We start from the raw sequence: 14,470 nt of genomic DNA on the forward strand, positions 1-14,470 counted from the left end.
ATTACACAGGTGCACCTTGTGCTGGTGACAATAAAAGGGCACTCTAAAATGTGCAGTTTTGTAACACAACACAATGCCACAGATGTCTCAAGTTGAGGGACTGTGCAATTGGCATGCTGAGTGCAGGCATGTTCACCAGGGCTGTTGCCAGATAATTTAATGTTAATTTCTCTTCCATAAGTCTCCAACTTCATTTTAGAAAATGTACAGTACGTTCGACCGGCCTCACAACCACAGACCACGTGTAACCACACCACCCCAGGACCTCCACATCCGGCTTCTTCACGTGGGATCGTCTGAGGGGGGGAAGGAGGTGGTGAGGAGTATTTATGTCTGTAATAAAGCCCTTTGGTGGGGAAAAAAATCATTCTAATTGGCAAGGCCTAGCTCCCACTTGGCTAGACCTATGCCCTCATAGGCCCACATATGGCTGCACCCCTGCTCAGTCATGTGAAATCCATATATTAGGGCCTAATGAACGTATTTCTATTGACTGATTTCCTTAAATGAACTGTAACTCTTTGAAATTGTTGCATTTATATTTTTGTTCAGTGTAGTTATTTTTGTCTGCCCGTGAGAGTAAATGTCATTCTGGTTCATGTTCTGTTGTCATTACATGTTAAGCACTGACACTTTTGTAGCTCTTATGAGGTTTACACAAGAGTATGAGTTCCTCAAGTGCCTATGCATATCCCAATATTGGGAGCTACCACTTTGTCATAATGTTTAAGTAATAATGTTATTGCATTTATATTAAAATATGTGATGTGTAAAAATATTGAAGGAATATTTAATGTTGCAGTGTACAAACTTAACTTGATGAACAGGAATTACATTTACCCTCACGGGTGGCCCAAAAAAACTATTGGAAAGCCACGCCATCAATACGCCACGCCTCCTGAAAATAACCTGATTATCCAGCATGGGTAAATTTACAAACAGTTGGGGTTTTATTTGGATGACAATGTCTACTTCAACAAGTCGGCAGCTCTGAACATTTTGCTTACTCTGGACCAGGCCCTAGGTGGCAGGTAGCCTAGCGGTTAAGAGTGTTGGGCCAGTAACTGAAAGGTTGCTGGTTCAAATCCCAGAGCTGGCGAGGTCGAAAAATCTGCTGTTCTAGCCTAAGGCTAGAGCTGCTGCTTTCAAGGAGCTTGACACTAATCCGGATGCTTATAAAGAAATCCTGCTACGACCTCTGACAAGCCATCAAACAGGCAAAGCGTCAATACAGGACTAAGATCAAATTCTGCTGCACCGGCTCTGATGCTCATCGGATGGGGCAGGGCTTGTAAACTATCAGGGATTACAAAGGGTAGCCCAGGCGCGTGCTGCCCAGTGACGCCAGCCTACCAGACGAGCTAAATGCCTTCGATGCTTGCTTCGAGGCAAGCAACAATGAACCATGCATGAGAGCACCAGCTGTTCTGAACGACTGTGTGATCTCGCTCTCCGTCGCCGATGTGAGTAAGACCTTTAAACAGGTTAACATTCACAAGGTTGCAGGGTCAGATGGATCACCAGGACGCGTACTCAAGAGCATGCGCTGACCAGCTGGCAAGTGTCTTCACTGACATTTTCAAACTCTCCCTGACCCAGACTGTAATACCTACATGTTTCAAGCAGACCACCATAGTTCCTGTGCTCAAAAATGCCAAGGTAACCTGTCTAAATGACTATTGCCCCATAGGACTCACATTTGTAGCCATGAAATGCTTTGAAAGGCTGTCATGGCTCACATCAACACCATCATCCCAGACAACCCGGATCCACTCCAATTCGCATACCGCCCCAACAGATCCAGAGATGACCCAATCTCTATTGCACTTCACACTGCCCTCTCCCACCTGGATAATAGGAACACCTACGTGAGAATGCTGTTAATTGACTACAGCTCATCACTTTTATTTGACCTTTATTCAACTAGGTTGGCCAGCTTCGACCTGGCCAAGATTAAGCAAAGTAGTGCGACAAAAACAACAACACAGAGTTACACATAAACAAATGTACAGTCAATAACACAATAGAAAATAAAATTAGAAAAATCTATGTACAGTGTGTGCAAATGTAGAAGAGTAGGGAGGTAGGCAATACACAGGCCATAGAGGCGAAATAATTACAATTTAGCATTAATACGGAAGTGATAGATGTACAGATGATGATGTGCAAGTAGAGATACTGGGGTGCAAAAGAGCAAGAGGGTAAGTAATAATATGGGGATGGGATAGTTGGGTGTGCTATTTACAGATTGGCTGTGTACAGGTACAGTGATCGGTAAGCAGCTCTGTCAGCTGATGCTTACAGTTAGAGGGAGATATAAGGCTCCAGCTTCAGAGATTTTTGCAATTCCTTCCAGTCATTTGCAGCAGAGAACTGGAAGGATAGGCGGCCAAAGGAAGTGCTGGCTTTGGGGATGACAAGTGCAATATACCTGCTGAAGTGCGTGCTACGGGTGGGTGTTGATATGGTGACCAGTGAGCTGAGAAGGCGGGGCTTTACCTAGCAAAGACTTATAGATGACCTGGAGCCAGTGGGTTTGGCAACGGATATGAAGTGAGGGCCAGCCAACGAGAGCATACAGGTCGCAGTGGTGTGTAGTATATGGGGCTTTGGTAACAAAATGGATGGCACTGTGATAAACTACATCCAGTTTGCTGAGTAGAGTGTTCGGGGCTATTTTGTAAATGACATCGCCGAAGTCAAGGATCGGTAGGATAGTCAGTTTTACGAGGGTATGTTTGGCAGCATGAGTGAAGGAGGCTTTGTTGCGAAATAGAAAGACGATTCTAGATTTAATTTTGAATTGGAGATGCTTAATGTGAGTCTGGAAGGAGAGTTTACAGTCTAACCAGACACCTAGGTATTTGTAGTTGTCCACATATTCTAGATCAGAACCTTCCAGAGTAGTGATGCTAGTCGGGTGGGAGGGTGCGGGCAGCAATTGGTTGAAGAGCATGCACTTAGTTTAACTAGCATTTGAAATCAGTTGGAGGCCACAGAAAGAGTGTTGTATGGCATTGAAGCTTGTTTGGAGGTTTGTTAGCACAGTGTCCAAAGAAGGACCAGATGTATACAGAATGGTGTCGTCTGCGTAAAGATGGATCAGAGAATTACCAGCAGCAAGAGCGACATCATTGATATATACAGAGAAAAGAGTCAGCCCAAGAATTGAACCCTGTGGCATTCCCATACAGACGGCCAGAGGTCCGGACAACAGGCCCTCCGATTTGACACACTGAACTCTATCTGAGAAGTAGTTGGTGAACCAGGCAAGGCAGTCATTTGAGAAGCCAAGGCTCAGGACCCTGGGACTGAACACCTCCTTCTGCAACTGGATCCTGGACTTCCTGATCGGCTGCTCCCAGGTGGTGAGGGTAGTTAACAGCACATCCACCAAGCTGGGGGCCCCTCAGGGCACTACTCTAATACCACATATCTACACACAAAATCCATGTGTACGTGTGTGTGTATAGTGAGCATGTTATCGCGTGTGTGTATTTCTTCACAGTCCCCGTTGTTCCATAAGGTGTATTTTTATCTGTTTTTTAAATCTGATCTTACTGCTTGCATCAGTTACTTGATGTGGAATAGAGTTCCATGCAGTCATTGCTCTATGTAGTACTGTGTGCCTCCCATAGTCTGTTTTGGACTTGGGGTCTGTGAAGTGACCTCTGGTTGCATGTCTTGTGGGGTATGCATGGGTGTCTGAGCTGTGTGCTAGTAGTTTAAATAGACAGCTCAGTGCATTCAACATGCCAATACTTCTCACAAATGCAAGTAGTGTGAAGTCAATCTCTTTTCTACTTTGAGCCAGAAGACATTCACATGCATATTATTAATTTTAGCTCTCTGTGTACATTTAAGGGCCAGCCATGCTGCCGTGTTCTGGGCCAATTGTAATTTTCCTAAATCCCTCTTTGTGGCACCTATCCACACTGAGGAACTTGAAGCTCTCTACCCGCTCCACAACAGCCCCAGTGATGTGGATGGGGGCGTGCTCGATAGGGGTATGGGGAGGTTAGGGTTGGGTTGGGATTTGGTAGGGGTTGAGAGCTTCAAGTTCCTCTGTGTCCACATCACTATGGAATTAACATGGTCCACACACACCAACACAGTTGTGTAGAAGGCACAACAACACATCTTCCCCCTCAGGAGGCTGAAAAGATTTGGCATTGGTCCTCAAAGTTTGTACGGCCCAGTACATAACTGGGGCCGAGCTCCCTGCCATCCAGGACCTCTATACCAGGCGGTGTCAGTGAAAGGCCCTAAAAATGGTCAAAGACTCCAGCCATCCAAGTCATAGACTGTTTTCTCTGCTACCGCACAGCAAGCAGTACCGATGCACCAAGTCTTGAACCAACAGGACCCTGAACAGCTTCTACCCCCAAGCCATAAGACTGCTAAATAGTTAACCAAATAGCCTCCTGGACTATCTGCATTGACCTTTTTTGCACAAACTATTATGACTCACATACAGTGAGGGAAATAAGTATTTGATCCCCTGCTGATTTTGTACGTTTGCCCACTGACAAAGAAATGATCAATCTATAATTTTAATGGTAGGTTTATTTGAACAGTGAGAGACAGAATAACAACAAAAAAATCCAGAAAAACGCATGTCAAAAATGTTATAAATTGATTTGCATTTTAATGAGGGAAATAAGTATTTGACCCCCTCTCAATCAGAAAGATTTCTGGCTCCCAGGTGTCTTTTATACAGATAACGAGCTGAGATTAGGAGCACACTTAAAGGGAGTGCTCCTAATCTCAGTTTGTTACCTGTATATAAGACACCTGTCCACAGAAGCAATCAATCAATCAGATTCCAAACTCTCCACCATGGCCAAGACCAAAGAGCTCTCCAAGGATGTCAGGAACAAGATTGTAGATCTACACAAGGCTGGAATGGGCTACAAGACCATCGCCAAGCAGCTTGGTGAGAAGGTGACAACAGTTGGTGCGATTATTCGCAAATGGAAGAAACACAAAAGAACTGTCAATCTCCCTCGGCCTGGGGCTCCATGCAAGATCTCACCTCGTGGAGTTGCAATGATCATGAGAATGGTGAGGAATCTGCCCAGAAGTATACGGGAGGATCTTGTCAATGATCTCAAGGCAGCTGGGACCATAGTCACCAAGCAAACAATTGGTAACACACTACGCCGTGAAGGACTGAAATCCTGCAGCGCCCGCAAGGTCCCCCTGCTCAAGAAAGCACATATACATGCCCGTCTGAAGTTTGCCAATGAACATCTGAATAATTCAGAGGACAACTGGGTGAAAGTGTTGTGGTCAGATGAGACCAAAATGGAGCTCTTTGGCATCAACTCAACTCGCCGTGTTTGGAGGAGGAGGAATGCTGCCTATGACCCCAAGAACACCATCCCCACCGTCAAACATGGAGGTGGAAACATTATGCTTTGGGGGTGTTTTTCTGCTAAGGAGACAGGACAACTTCACCGCATCAAAGGGACGATGGACGGGGCCATGTACCGTCAAATCTTGGATGAGAACCTCTTTCCCTCAGCCAGGGCATTGAAAATGGGTCGTGGATGGGTATTCCAGCATGACAATGAGCCAAAACACACGGCCAAGGCAACAAAGGAGTGGCTCAAGAAGAAGCACATTAAGGTCCTGGAGTGGCCTTGCCAGTCTCTAGACCTTAATCCCATAGAAAATCTGTGGAGGGAGCTGAAGGTTTGAGTTGCCAAACGTCAGCCTCGAAACCTTAATGACTTGGAGAAGATCTGCAAAGAGGAGTGGGACAAAATCCCTCCTGAGATGTGTGCAAACCTGGTGGCCAACTACAAGAAACGTCTGACCTCTGATTGCCAACAAGGATTTTGCCACCAAGTACTAAGTCATGTTTTGCAGAGGGGTCAAATACTTATTTCCCTCATTCAAATGCAAATCAATTTATAACATTTTTGACAAGTGCGTTTTTTTCTGGATTTTTTGTTGTTGTTTTTGTCTCTCACTGTTCAAATAAACCTACCATTAAAATTATAGACTGATCATTTCTTTGTCAGTGGGCAAACATACAAAATCAGCAGGGGATCAAATACTTTTTTCCCTCACTGTACACTGCTGCTATTGTACCCCTGCAAATCAACTCAGTACTGGTACCCCGTGTATATAGCCAAGTTATCGTTACTTATTGTGTATTTATTCCTCGTGTTACTATTTTTCTATTATATATTTTTTTTATATCTCTCTGCATTGTTGGGAAGGGCCCATGAGTAAGCATTTCCCTGTTAGTCTACATCTGTTGTTTACGAAGCATGTGACAAATACAACTTTCTATTTTATTTTATTCACCAGCAGTTGGGTCTTTTTAACGTAATCCATAGGTTATTTTACATTTACATTTAAGTCATTTAGCAGACGCTCTTATCCAGAGCGACTTACAAATTGGTGCATTCACCTTATGATATCCAGTGGAACAACCACTTTACAATAGTGCATCTAAATCTAAATTTAGGTTTGGGGAGGGGAAGCTGATCCTAGATCTGTATCTAGGGGAAACTTCACCCCGGCACATGCATGGCCTATTGGGGGGCATGGCTTTCAGATATTTCATTTTGGACACCAGTGAGAGTAAATGGCATTCCTGTTCATTATGTTAAGTCCTACATTTCAATTTGTAAAATATATTTTCACATCACATATTTGAACATAAACCTAATAAGATACTTATTTTTTTGTTGTTGATTATAACAAAGTGGGGAACTCATACTCCTGTGAAAGTCTCATTAAAACTATGAACGTGTCAGTGCTCAACCTTAACATACATGTGACGACAATACAACAGATGAAACGGAATGACATTTACTCTCACGGACGGCCAAAAATAACTATCTGAATGCCACACCCCTATTATCCACGCCTCCAGTCCTCCACCCAACTAAGTGACCCAACTGGCTGAATCAAAATAATGTGTGTTCTGTCCACTATATACCTAGCGCTGGGTTATTTTTAACCCAGCATTATTTTTAGGACATTGTGGGGAAATTAGAGCTTCTTCTCCAAGCATAACATTTATCAACTAATGGAGGATCATTGAGACAACATACACAGGACTTTGCAGCTGTGCATTGTAGCTGTGCATTACTGATCTTGAGTAGCCTTCCTAAGGGTGTTTTCCTTCCAGTTCTCTCTGGCAGAAAGCACAGACAAGGGCTTCGCCTAATATGGTCTCCTAGTTGTGTCAGAATGTTTTATTTTATTTGGCAGTCAAGATCGAACCATTTCAGGAGGAGAATGAAAGTTCAGTCCAACTAACCGAGCCTGTATATAGCCTCGCTACTGTTATAGGCTCGCTACTGTATATAGCCTCGCTACAGTTATTTTTCACTGTCTTTTTTACTGTTGTTTTTATTTCTTTACGTATCTATTGTTCACCTAATACCTTTTTTTTAACTTAAAAATTGCACTGTTGGTTAGAGCCTGTAAGTAAGCATTTCACTGTAAGGTCTACACCTGTTGTATTCAGCGCGACCGGGAGACCCATGGGGCGGCACACAATTGGCCCAGCGTCGTCCGGGTTAGGGGAGGGTTTAGCCGGCAGGGATGTTCTTGTCCCATCGCGCACTAGCGACTCCTGTGGCGGGTCAGGCACAATGCACGCTGACACGGTCGCCGGGTGTACGGTGTTTCCTCCTGGGTTAAGCGGGCATTGTGTCAAGAAGCAGTGCGGCTTGGCTGGGTTGTGTTTTGGAGGACGCACGGCTCTCGACCTTCGCCTCTCCCGAGCCCGTACGGGAGTTGCAGCGATGGGACAAGACTGTAAACTACCAATTGGATACCACAAAAAATGTAATAAAAATAAAGAAAGAAAAATAATGAAGTGTTGTCCCCTTCACTGTGATGCATTCTGGAGAATATGGTATATCGTCTGTCTCGCTACATCAATAAAAAGAGGACCACTTATGATCTTTGCAATAGTTTTTATCCTTTACCTAAACATTTCCTCAATAAAATGTGCATAGCTGTTTTCCCATTTTTAGGATGACAGAGATATAGCTTGCCCAAGGCTTCAGAAACAGGAGTTGCTGTTCCAGAGTTTTTGGTCTGCTCTCACGGCACCATGTAACAACACTGTGATTTACAGTCGAACCACTACACACTCTCCTCCTGCTTCCCCTCTCTGCTGTCTGCTCTTAGGCTGGTGTAGGCAGTAATAAGAAATCCACCAAAGTAGGACTAGCCTGATCTGTGTCTATTTAAGGCTCCAGTGTCTCCACTGGGGACTGGTATTTGACTTAAATCGGCCAAATGTTTAGGCAGAACAGAGGCCTGGAGGCTCAGCACTAGAGGAAGGAAGACAGTGATAAAATACCCATTGTCAAACAACTGTCCTGTTAGCAGCTGACGATGCAAGTGGCCTGAAATCCAAATGGTAGGAAGTGTGTACAAGGACTAGAACTTACAGGTTTTTTCAGGAAGAACAGGGACAGAGCTCCAACAAGGGGCATGTCACCTAGCAATGGCTCCATGACTACTCTCAACACTCCATGGAGCTGTGAAACACAAAAGAGGCATTAAGATAAACACACTCGCTCGCAGAGATAAAACAGAAACACACACAAGACACAATGTTAAGGTGGCTTTCAGTATCATGGAACTAACACTCTGCAGGTCCTTGACCCACCTAATAAGCTCTATGGGAACATTCCAGAGTGGAGGCTTGGACATTACAAAGATGGCCCCCTCACTGTCATTATTATCAGGCCAACATAACATAACTGCTCCATGTCATCCTCAACTTGCTAAACAAATATTGAGCTAATTATATCTCTCAAAGACTAGCAGGTTGTTTAAGTGCTGATTTATTATTATGTTGAATAATAAAAAATTCACACAAAATAAGTGGTAGTTTTAATCATAAGCATGGTGTTTCCAAACACCTCTACATGATGTACTGTGAGTATGAGAAATAGGAGCTGGTGCGGTATAATTAGCCTGGTCTCATACACTAGACGTAACATAGTAAACGTAAATCCGGGCCATCAAATGAATATAATATGTTACGTTTGGTATGGTTACATGAGACAAAAGTTTACTTAAGGCAAAAACTAAAGTAGGGTGGTTGGTCAGGGTGGATGGGTGGGCGTACAACGCGAACGTCAATCAACCCAAAGGTTGCGTGTAGGAATTTAATCACGGACAACTTTAGCATTTAAACTAATTAGTAACTTTGCAACTACTTACTACTTTCTAGCTACTTTGTAACTACTTAGCATGTTAGCTAACCCTTCTCCAAATCCAAACCTTAAAGGTGCTGAACAGTAATTCTGAAATGTACTACCAGGAAGTTTGAAAAGACAGGGTGAGTGGTCGGGGAGCTTATATTCATGAGCTCGCCTTGACTGACAGTGTTTGAAACGCCTATGTCAAGCAACTTGGATGCAGCGAGCAGTGTTGCAGTAAAATCATCTCAAGCTAATTTGGTGATAAACAAAGCAACTTAAACGACAATGAAATTGCATCACTGATATACATTTTTTTTATATATACACATCTCCCATTTGGCATGTCTCTTGTGAGGTGGTTCACAGCAGCCCTGATTGATGTGTTGACTTGACAACTGCGTCAGAGTTTTGAACGACCCTCCCCCCCTTTTTGTTCCATGCTGTCTGAAGACCTAGCTAGCCAGTAACTAGCTAACACCAGACACAGATGGAAGGGGAAACATATAAATATCTTTGCCATAGATGAATAGGGTGAACTTTTAATTATAATTATTTTTTAATTATTGCTGACACCCTACAGTCAAAGTAGCTATCTAGCTATATTAACCAGGCCCCTCTACAAACATGCCTTCGCCGATGTTGGTTACGAGGCCGTACTTATTTAAATTAAGAGAATATCATGTTAATATTGGTGTATTAAAATGAGAGTTAAGGTGATGTCACCTTAACAATGAATCCAACTTTTGATTTGAACTATTTGACATGGGAGATGGAACCAGTAACTTTAAGATCAAACTTTACCAATGTAGAACCAAAAGTACATTTTCATACTTTGGTCAGCATACTAGTTTCCGTCAAATATAATCACATTTCATGAAAAATATGATTTTGATGGTTCATGACCTAACTCCTAACCCTAATCTTAACCCCTAACTCCTAGCCTAGCTAACTAACATTAGCCAAAACAAATGAGGATTTGTAAAATATCATACGTTTTGCAAATTAGTAACACATTGTACAAATTGCAATTCGTTACATATTGTTTGAATTGCAATGCGCAACATATCATACGAATTAATACATACCATACGAAATGGAACAATACAATAATACATTTTACATTTAAGTCATTTAGCAGATGCTGTTAAGTAGTAAGTGTATACATTTTCATATTTTTCCGTACTGGTCTCCCATGGGATTTGAACCCACAACCCCGATGTTGCAAGCACCATACTAATTGGAGTGTCCCGGATTTACATGTACTATGTTACGTCTACCCATGAGTCCAGGTTGGTATTGTAGGACTTTCCTTACTAACAATCCTAACAGCTCTTTGTCTCTGAGACAGATTGATTGCTTTTCCTACCAGCTATGTTTCACTGCTGCTATGCAATGGCCAATGGCATATAAACACTTGTTTTGTTCTACCCTCTATTCTCTCCAACACACATACACACACACGGTCACTGATCACATGGTGTTTTGCTTGCAAGTCATTGCAATCAAAAACAAATTGAGCAAGCGGGCATCATAAAGTAACTTTAATATGATTTCACAACATTTTTTGATTTTAACCATCTTCCACTCTTCTGAACAGGTCTTTAGTGACAGAAACGACAATCAGATCAACCATTAGAGTTTTATAGTCCATTTCCAACTGCAAGTGAAGTGTATTTGTTAAAAACTAAACAAAAACAGTCCCCCTCTGGGGTTTTACATTCCTATGAAATAAAATGTCTACATTACCTGTATGCTTTTAATACCAGCTTTGCAGTAGTATCTTTTGACGTCCACATCAATTTCAGTATTTCCAACAAAACTGAAGAAAAAAAAAACACAATTATCAGCATCATCAAAAATCACATGAAAGTGTTCATGTACACTGGGTGTAATTTAATAACAAATAATAAAACCACATGACTACTACACACAGTACATTCTATGACAAGCCAAAGGATAAAACCTGTCCAAAATAGAGATAGTCACGTCACCTGATCTGTAGGTCCATGATGATCTGACGCTTGTCCACATTCTCTGTGTAAACCTTGACCCCGTTAATCCTCAGAGGCTAAACACAAATACAAGACAAATTACATCACCACTAGGCCCCACACTTGTGTTTTACCCAGCATGAACTTCGCCACTACTCTGTGACCCTTCCTGGAAACTATTAAGGAGACACCCATCCACCACAGTCACGTGAACAGATAGGGGTCTAGGGATGCTCGTGCCCTTTTGCCCTCCAATAGCAAAAGTGCAGCAGTTAGTTGAATAGTTGAAAAACATCTCATAAACAGCAAGTATAAGGCAGGATTAGCTAGAGACTCCTGATAAGTCTTGATGCTCACCTTGTCCCCCATGTCAATCTTGCTGAAACAGAAGGTGCTGAGGTGGGAGTTGGTTCCCTTCACGGCCGGCTCGATAGTCTCGTGGAACAGCTTCTCTATGAACTGGCAAATATATGGCCACATCTGTCTCACAGTCTGCAGGGCCACAGGGAGGAGAACAGATCAGCGAGTTGACACTGGGCCCACATTCTGACCATCATCCAATGAGTCATAAAAGAAAATTTAGGAAGCAGAGTGAAGGAGCTGAATTCACTGAATTCATTCTTCAATATCAGGGCACATGTTCAAAAAGTGTCTCCGCGTAGGAGCGTTGATCTATGATCAGTTTTGCCTTTCCATCATAATGAAATAAGATGGGTGGGACCTGTTCCTAGATTAGCGCTCCTCTGAGACTCTTTGTGAAAACAGGCCCAGCAATATTCTAAAAGTGATGTGAAGCCATTTCAATTGTCTCATCAGTTCTATAATTCACAATACTGGTGAAACTCAACTATGCAATTTTAATCATCACGTGTTTTATTTCGGTAATAATGTGTACACAATAAATATTTCAAACTTCGTTTTCAGGTCATTACCTTATGGAACGGTTTAAAGCTTAAAGCGGCAATCTGCAGTTGCTACATCTTATTGGACTTTTAAATTAAATATATATTATATAACCATTGATTCCTTGGAGAATATAACTTGACCTTAGTTCAACTGTAGTTCCCCATCAGAACCCAAAATCTAAGTTTTATTCCATTGTTTGTAAACAATGGAAGTGTAAACAAACACTGTATAGCCTCAAAACATGGTTAAAACTATGATTTGTATCTCATGGATGGTCAGCCCTTCTATCGATAAATCTGTCTAGGAATCTGAGAGCATTTACATTTCTCCAGCCCTATCCCTTAGCTGTTTACCAAAAACAGTGGCAAGGTGACCGGATTGCCCTTTCAAGAGACTCTTACATCTGATTGATTTCCTGATTTATGCATAGAGTATGCTGCAAAAATAGAGCAGCTGTGTGGTTCAACCCACGGCAGGGTACAGTACATCCCAGTATATCTATATTTACAGCGCTGCAGTGAGGGAGGGAGGGGCTACAGTACAGATACTGTTCCAGTGGTATCTACACCGCAAAACCCAGCAGGAAAAAGTAGGTCTTCGTCAAAATAGAAGTGGAACATCTGACACTATGTTCTTTTTTTGTTATTTTACCTTGTTCAGCCACTCTACTCTTTCTACATCCGGGAAGTTGACCTAAAAGGAAGAAAATAACACATCAATGGGTCTTGGTATTATTACTGTTTTACATGCTCAAACACTGTTTTATTTTCCCATTTTCAAGTACCAGTACTCATACTGATTACATCTTAACAACCACATTGTTGCATTGTTATTTTAACTTAAATAGCTGGTGGATATTCTGCCTAGGTTCAGGAGCAGTCTGTCTGCAGCCTGGGTTGCGTCCCAAATAGCAACCTATTCCCATAGTGCACTACTTTTGACCAGGGCCCATAGGGCTCTGGTCACAATTAGTGTGCTATGTAGGGAATAGGGTGCCATTTGGGACGCAACCTGCCTGAACCCTCCTGGCTATTACAAAGACATAACAGTACTGTAGCTGGAGCTATCCACTGAATACTGCACACAGTACGTGCTGTGCATCAGTGGGAGAGCCCTGAGCATACATACTGCCCACACACTGTGCACACAAACACACACACCACCTTTCATAGGCCTACAATCATTATAGTCCAAAAACAAAACGTTTCTATAGAGGCTGCCACGCGGCCAAGCCTTTTCAGAACAACACAGAGGAAGTGTGCTGTCATGTGTTATCCCCTTGGGAGAGGTGGCACTAGAGGTGTAGCCGTGGCAACAACACTGAATGTGACAGCTACAGGGGGCAGTAATGCTAATGCAGGTCAGAAAAGCGCTGATTCAGCATTAGTGTGACAGCATAGAGGAGCGTAGGCTCAGAAAGTGAGAGGAATGGGAAGTAGGGAGATAAACCCGCTGCTGGGTTTGACAGATTCAGGCCTAGCTTTTTTACCAGCCACCAATGTGGCTGTTATGCAATCAGGAGCACTCAAGTTGACAGGCTTTCCATTAACCTGACACATACTGTAAAGCAACCAATTCACAAAATAGCGGGAAGGGGATAGAGCCTTGCGGATACATAATTTACTCAAAGAATAAATTATGAGTGATATCAAATTACTGGGTAATTGTCAAGAGGATGGATGTGCATCATGCCTCACAACAGAAATTGATATGTAATTTGAAATCCAGTACTGTCCATTTAAGTGAATTGAATAGAGATGCTGTTATATAACTATAGAAATGCTTTGGAAGCATTTGTAAATCAGGTCGCAATTGTAAATGAGAACTTGTTCTCAACTTGCCTACCTGGTTAAATAAAGGTGAAATAAAATAAAATAAATTAAAAAAAAATTATTGAAGCAACTTGCATGTGCTGAATAACATTGAAGGTATAAAACTCCATTAGAGTGGACATCAATGTATCCTATCCCTTTAAGTGACTCAGGGAAAGGATTGACTTGTTTTCCCGAACGGTAGCTAACTTGAGATGGTTGGTGCTTGTGTCTCACAGGAGACAGAATAAGCAGCAGGATCTTACTTTGGTGTAGGCAGTATTAAGCACTGGCCTGACTCACAGCAGATTTATTTCCCAAACAAACAGGAGCAGTCGGCATTCACTATTGACGTATGAGAGCACAGCATATTTCTTCCTGTTCTGCTGCTTGCCTCTAGGACAAACCTATAGGAAAACGTTTATAGATCATGTGTTACACTGCTGCGTTTACATGACCTATACTTTCCTTTCCACTCACTCAAAAGGTACAGTATGTGCACTGAAACTAAGGGTGCAAATGTGGAGATTGCGGACTGTGGAGTTCGATTCCAATCAAGAGAGCAGGATTA

At 42.5% G+C, this 14,470-nt stretch overlaps 1 protein-coding gene across 3 annotated transcripts in view; it reads right to left on the reverse strand.

Annotated features, from left to right (window-relative positions):
- Positions 1-14,470, reverse strand: part of esyt2b (extended synaptotagmin-like protein 2b) — a 51,869-nt gene that overhangs the window by 34,860 nt on the left and 2,539 nt on the right. For all 3 annotated transcript variants that reach the window (XM_029756155.1, XM_029756156.1, XM_029756154.1), the window contains exons 2-6: positions 12,740-12,781; positions 11,540-11,674; positions 11,183-11,259; positions 10,938-11,010; positions 8,430-8,519 (exon numbers count right to left, since the gene is read on the reverse strand). In XM_029756155.1, the coding sequence (XP_029612015.1) occupies positions 8,430-8,519; positions 10,938-11,010; positions 11,183-11,259; positions 11,540-11,674; positions 12,740-12,781 (417 nt within the window). The remainder of the gene's footprint in view (positions 1-8,429; positions 8,520-10,937; positions 11,011-11,182; positions 11,260-11,539; positions 11,675-12,739; positions 12,782-14,470) is intronic.

Source organism: Salmo trutta, chromosome 6, assembly GCF_901001165.1.
Source record: "Salmo trutta chromosome 6, fSalTru1.1, whole genome shotgun sequence".
In the NCBI taxonomy this organism is placed as follows: domain Eukaryota; kingdom Metazoa; phylum Chordata; class Actinopteri; order Salmoniformes; family Salmonidae; genus Salmo; species Salmo trutta.